This window comes from Henckelia pumila, chromosome 2 (genome assembly GCF_033568475.1).
Source record: "Henckelia pumila isolate YLH828 chromosome 2, ASM3356847v2, whole genome shotgun sequence".
In the NCBI taxonomy this organism is placed as follows: Eukaryota; Viridiplantae; Streptophyta; class Magnoliopsida; order Lamiales; family Gesneriaceae; genus Henckelia; species Henckelia pumila.
This window is the reverse complement of record NC_133121.1, coordinates 29,325,546-29,332,304: the sequence shown is the minus strand read 5'-3', so window position 1 is coordinate 29,332,304 and position 6,759 is coordinate 29,325,546. Positions and strand designations below refer to the sequence as shown.

Here is a 6,759-nt window from a genome sequence, read left to right as displayed (position 1 = left end):
AGATTTCACATAAATTGTTGTCAAGAAATAAATAAAAAAACACACAGAAATCTATCTCCTCCGAATATGAGAAAACAAGGTAAAGAACACAAATTACAGATAAGCAACGATCATCGTGAAAAATTTACATCCAAAAAATAAATAATAACGGATATATCATCATCTGAGACCACTCAATCAAAGAAAACAGGCAGTAGAGGCGGCTCAGGCAGCAGCGGTGGATTCAACGTTCCTTGATCAGCATGACCGGCCGCCGCGCCCACCGCTGCCGCTCGAGCTTCCCCAACTACTGGTTTCTTATTCTTCCACAAGAACATCGGTTGGTTGTTTCTTGATTGAAAACACCACAGAATTGATTTTGTTTTTATGGCGCGTGTGTGTATAGACACGAAGGTGAACGTCATTGAAGAAAGAATATGATTGAATTATATTGGAATATGGTTCATCAGTCATTAATAGGGTCAAAAACGGATTACGCTCGTGGGTTGAACCGCTCCACCGCATAAAATAGGGGTGGCAAAAATTGCCTAAATTTTAACCCGTTCCAAATCTCATCTCATTCCCGTCTTGAAAAAATTCTTTTCCAAAATTTTCTCGATCCGAATTTTTGGAATTTTTCCCGTTCCGATTGATATCGGAAAAAAACCTTATCCCGACGGGATTTCCGACATGTTTCGAAATAATATAATAATATATTTTATTAATAATTTTATTAATATATGAAGTTAAATATTATTATGTTTCAACCCATATAACAATTAATTGTGGATTTAATTGACATAATTTTTATTGTTGAAACGATCGGAATCGTGAAATCACGAAATGGTATTTTATTACTGTGTATTTTTTTAAAAAATAAATTAATAATTTAATTAATTCATATTTATAATTATTTAATTAAAACAAATATGTATAACAAAATTTCCCGATTCTTTTCGGGACGGGAGTTGGGTAGGAGGGTTACGGGACGAGTCCCGACCCTATTCCACCCCTAATATAAAATAGTTGGGTTGAGTTGTTAATTTTTCAACCAATCAAATGGCGGGCTGGCCCACCTAACGGTGGGTTGTTGCGGGTCGGCTTTTTTCCAACCCGCCAAATTACACGTAAGCCCATTAGATTGACCCGTCCCGCCATCTAAAAAAGGCAAGTTGAGTTGAGTTAGTATTTTTTCAACCTGCTTAAAAGAGATTTCATTCATATTTTGGTAAAAGTATTAAAATTTCCTTTAAGTGTTCTCTAATCTTATTTCTCTATATTCCAATATTGAGTTTATTTCTATAATATTTGTGAGATATGTTTTCTTATATAATAAGAGAGTGTGTATCTCTCTGGAATCACAAAGATATATTTGTAATTAATCTCTAAATATTATAGTGTAATATTTTCATCTTTCTCGTGGTTTTTATCATAATAATTTTTAGGGATTTTCCCCTTAAATCATGTGTCCAATTTATTCTTAATTTTCTTATTTTCTATCTCAAGAATCAAGATATAGAACTCGAGACCAACAAGATCTTTAGTCTTTACTAATTAATTAGTGGTGAATAAATATTGAAAAGATGTCCTAGTTCGTGTTGCTAATTTACAGGAGCCTATAATTGATAATGATGAGATGCATTTGAGATTTGGTTGATTTGCTGGCAAAGATTTAATGCAAATACATGAATGTTAAGGTTTATCTTGATCTATTAATTATATCTCAGTTATTTATTAATTAGTGGTGAACAAATATCGAAAACGTGTCTATGTTCGTGATGCTAATTTGTAGTAGTCTATAATTGATAATTAATGATAAGATGCATTCTAGATTTGGTTGATGTGCCGTCGATGAACATCTCGTGAAGAATAGATACATGCATAGGCTTATATTGATCTAACATATTTTATATGTTCATTGATTAGTGATGAACAAATATTGAAAGGTTTTTAGGTTCGTGTTGCTAATTTGCAGGAGTCTATAATTGATAAAGATGAGATGCATGCATTCGAGATTTGGTTGATTTTGTGATGAAGATCGTGAAGATACATGCATGTTAATGTCTATATTATTCTGAGAAGGTATCAGTTGTTGGAACTGGCCACCTTGGAGAAGAAAACACATACTGTTCATTCTTTCTCGTGACAATCTACGATAAGGTTCTACCAGTACCAGCACGTACCACTTTTGTTCATTCTGAGTTTAAGATCTTTAATTGACAGTGGTGCACATGCATTAGAAGTTATGTGATTCATTACTTGGGAGAGAAATGTGAAGTTCTCGAGAGTAAACAATCTGTTGTATCGTAGAGAGTTTGAGTAAAGAAGAACTATAGACGAGCCATGCTCACCAAATGAAGTCCACTAATGTGTTTATCATAAGGACGTCACTAGAAAAGGAGTCTTTTAGTTTGATTAGTTCTTGTATGATTATAGCCTTTGAGGTTTAGTGTATTTGTTGATATCTTGGTTGGTCTTATAGACATGTCATTTGATCAAAAACCTCAAATCTTGGTGTTCTTGTATTTTTAATTTTGTTATTCACACAGATAATAATAAAAAAAATTAAAGTCACCAACACTGCAAAATAACACACTTTCACGCTTGATCGTGGTTTGATCATTTCGATTTTAACAATCCGCAAATGTCCATGTTCTTAAATTTTTGGGTCGATAACGAATGACACGTAGGATCGTAGCACGAGTTTTTTCATAAATAAGTATACATGGGATGCTCTCTCTAGGCCACAGATACTTAAATTAGTAAATTAGCTGGTCAACACATTTAGCTTGCTCAACATTAATTCAAACAATTTCTTACTCCAAAACAGCGAGTCGTGGATTAACATGATATTAAATTAAGGGAAATGGGAACAAAGAAAGTAAGTTTATATAGGCGTCTAATTATGGATAAAAATTCAAAAAAATTTACGGGTTGTCCTAAATGATCTCCCACGCATAGAAAATTTGCTTGAATGTTCGGTTTTGAAGCCCTCACTACCTCAACTATTCCTCTTCGCCACCAGCTTCCTGCATGCCTTTCTTCAGTTCCTGCCACTTCTTCTCTCTCTCTGTCTCTGAACAAATTAGAAAATATCATCAATTCCCTCTCTTGATTTCAAGACATGTTCTTGCAGCTTGCTAGCTTCTTCCCCCCACCCACACACCCATATTTGTATGTTCATTACAAATAGAATATCATAATCAAGATTCAAGATGGTGAGGGGCGCGCAAGCTGCGGCTCATCCTGTGCGCCCGTGCATATCCATATCGAGATCCTTCCTGATTATTACTATGGTCATCCTGCAACTGCAGGTGGCCAGTAATGCACAACAAGGAATTGAAGATGCAGCCATATCTGCTCTCATCAAGTTCAAAAGCTCCCTAGCAAATGTGGAGCCGTTTCTTGACAATTGGGATCCCTCCAAATCACATCCATGTTCAGGAAACCGTGGGAATTGGAAAGGTGTTCTGTGCTTCAATGGTTATGTGTGGGGCTTGCAGCTAGAAAACATGAACCTCAGGGGTCAAATTGATGTGGATTCTCTCATTCCTCTGCGTTATTTGCGGACCCTTAGCTTTATGAACAACAGCTTCGAAGGTAAAATGCCAGATTGGAGGAAGCTTGGCGCTCTCAAGTCCTTGTTCTTGTCCAACAATCGGTTTTCGGGCCAGATCCCGGGAGAGGCTTTCAAGGGAATGACCTATTTGAAGAAAGTTTACATGGCAAACAACTTGTTCACAGGCCCTATCCCTGCATCTGTTGAATCTCCTAAGCTCATAGAGTTGAGTCTCCAGAACAACCAATTCACCGGCAACATACCGTCCATCAGCTCAGAACATCTCAAATTCTTCAATGTCTCTAACAATCAATTGGAGGGTCCAATCCCTGCTCCACTCATGAAATTCAATCCCAGCTCCTTTTCAGGTATGAATAACATTTAAAGAATTTCATTTGCATTGATTGCTGATCATATATATATGTATGCATATGATGCAGGCAACAAAGAGCTGTGCGGGAAGCCTCTGGACTCAAACTGCGAGCCCCCGGTCCCCCCACCAGAATCGGAGCCATCTCTAGGCTCTGCTCCTCCTCCAGATCAAATTCCCGGCACCCCGATTACTGTTAAAGATAACAAGTCATCTCCTGCTAGAATTGCAATAATCGTGGTGTCAGCCTTAGTGGGCTTGTTTCTCATCATTTTGCTCGTCCTGTTGTGCCGGCGAAATCGCGATAGCCAAACACCACAGTTGGGGCGGGAAAAGAGCTTGCCAATGGCGGCACTGGAGCCTGTGGGCGACAAGAACGAAACCGGGAACCTACCAAAAAGGGCTGAACAAGCAGCAGGTAAGCTGTCTTTTGTTAGAGACGATAGAGAAAAGTTCGACTTGCAAGACTTGATGAGAGCATCGGCTGAGGTGTTGGGAAGTGGCAACTTCGGGGCATCTTACAAGGCAGTATTGGTGGAGGGGGAGGCGCTGGTGGTGAAGAGGTTCAAGCAAATGAATACGGTAGCCAAGGAAGACTTCCACGAGCACATGAGAAGGCTAGGCCGACTCAAACACCCTAATCTTCTGCCCCTCGTCGCCTACTTGTATCGCAAAGAGGAGAAGTTACTGGTGTTTGACTATGTATATAATGGCAGCTTGGCCTCTCATCTTCATGGAAAACGTACTCACGAGCCGTGTCTCAGCTGGCCAATCCGCTTAAACATCATAAAAGGAGTGGCTCAGGGGCTGGCTTATCTTCACCGAGAGCTTCCAAGTCTAACTGTGCCTCACGCTCACCTCAAATCCTCCAACGTACTTCTGGACAAATTCTTCAACCCTGTGCTCATGGACTACTCCCTCGTGCCTGTCGTAAACCCCGGCCAAGTACAAGATATCCTAGTGGCCTACAAGTCTCCGGAATATTCCCGACATGGCACCATCTCAAAGAAAACAGATGTTTGGTGCTTGGGGATTTTGATATTGGAGATATTGACAGGGAAGTTGGTGACCAAATATCTTGCCCAAGGATCCGGACCATATGGCGCGGACTTGGCCGGATGGATCGATGGCATTGCAAGCAATAGCAGCAGCACAGAAGTTTTCGACAGAGATATTAAGGAGCAGGGATGTATACCCCAAATGGAGAAGCTTTTGAAGATTGGAATAGCATGCTGTGAAGAGGATGAGGACAAAAGATGGGATTTGGAGGAGGCACTTGGCCAGATCCAACAGCTTCAAGAACATTAATGAACTATTCATTATTCACACACAAAAATCTTTATCTACAATATTTGTTGGTTGACCATAGAATCAATTAGTTGGTAATTAATATTGTACAAACGCACTTTCACAATAATCTTTTTGTCCATTCTAATATATGCAAGTTAGAGTTCAAAAAAAAATGAACCCTTTTGATCATGATTAGGGGAGAATCAACTTGGACCTTGAATGCCATCAAGTGCAGAAGTAAAGATTCTTTCTTTCATTTATTTTATACGTAAGGGTTAACAACAGGAATGGATGGAAATTATTTATACAATGTTTCAATGAAAATATATTTAATGAAAGTCCTATGACGGAAAATGATGTAATGTTTGGCAGTATTTCGAGTGTGTTTGGGTAAATATTTTGAGAAAAGAAAAGTGTAAGAAAAATAATGTGATATGTATTTGATTGATCAATGTGATTTATATTTGATTAATGAGTGTAGTGACCTGATCCGGATCACCTATTAAGCAAACTTAAAGCATATAATTAAAACTAATTATAAAGCATAAATAGATAAGAGCTGCGCAAAATGGAAATTAACTTTAATATTATACAAACCCATTGTAAACGGAAATACATAAATGTTATGCAACACAATTGAACACGAAGTATCTAAACCCATTATACAGTAGTAGAAGTCGGGAAGAAACTCTTGCAATCTTTGTCCTGCTGGCTCCCACACAGTCTGCACAACCTAAGACCTACTCCGTAGAATGGGGTGTTCAAGAATAAACGTGAGCGGAAAATCACCTTGTACGAAGTATGAGTAACCAGTTTTATATGATGCATGTATGCAATTATACTGGATACCAGCTGAGATCAAACTAGATCAACATGCTCAATCTGGAGACGTCATGGTATGTAATACTCTGCGTCATCGCATCAGAAGGTGGCTCCCACACCAAATCGAGATCGTGGATAACCAATGTCCCTGAAAACCGTAGTCGACGAAAATGGCTCTCGGTGCCGAATCATCCAAGGGAAAGAGGACTGAGCAACCCTTGTCAACCGGGTAATAACAAAGGATATAAGTCCAACATGATATGCATGCAACATAAAAATCATGACACAGTATATATATATTCACATAAGATATGTCAAGTACAATGCAACACATAGAAATACATACTCATGTCTGGATATCTCGAACAGTACTTACGTATCTCTGACAACTGTCTAGGAGCACAGAAGTCTAGAGTCCAAGCCTATAAATCAAGTGAATATCATATCATTATATCTTATCTAAAATGCTTAATTAATCCAATATCTACTTCCAATAACTATTAGAGATTTAAGTATACCTTCATCCATCGTCAGCCCGCTGATGTCGAGAGCCCATAATTTGAGCATTCGCTACGAGCCAGGGGCAGTTCCTTGCTTGTGCCAAACTCTCGATAATATGACTAGAAACACTCAAATATTAGACTGAATGACACGAGAATGCTATGAATTTATGCCAAAATATGAAGTTTAGTCACCTATTCATGGGCCAGGGTTCAGAAGATCCGAACTCAGCATGATT

General features: G+C 38.5%; 1 protein-coding gene across 1 annotated transcript; it reads left to right on the top strand.

Annotated features, from left to right (window-relative positions):
• Positions 1-3,046: 3,046 nt before the first annotated feature.
• Positions 3,047-5,420, top strand: LOC140884064 (pollen receptor-like kinase 4). Its single transcript, XM_073290728.1, has 2 exons — positions 3,047-3,906; positions 3,979-5,420. The coding sequence occupies exons 1-2, from the start codon at positions 3,195-3,197 to the stop codon at positions 5,214-5,216; spliced, it is 1,950 nt and encodes a 649-aa protein (XP_073146829.1). The 5' UTR covers positions 3,047-3,194; the 3' UTR covers positions 5,217-5,420.
• Positions 5,421-6,759: the final 1,339 nt, after the last annotated feature.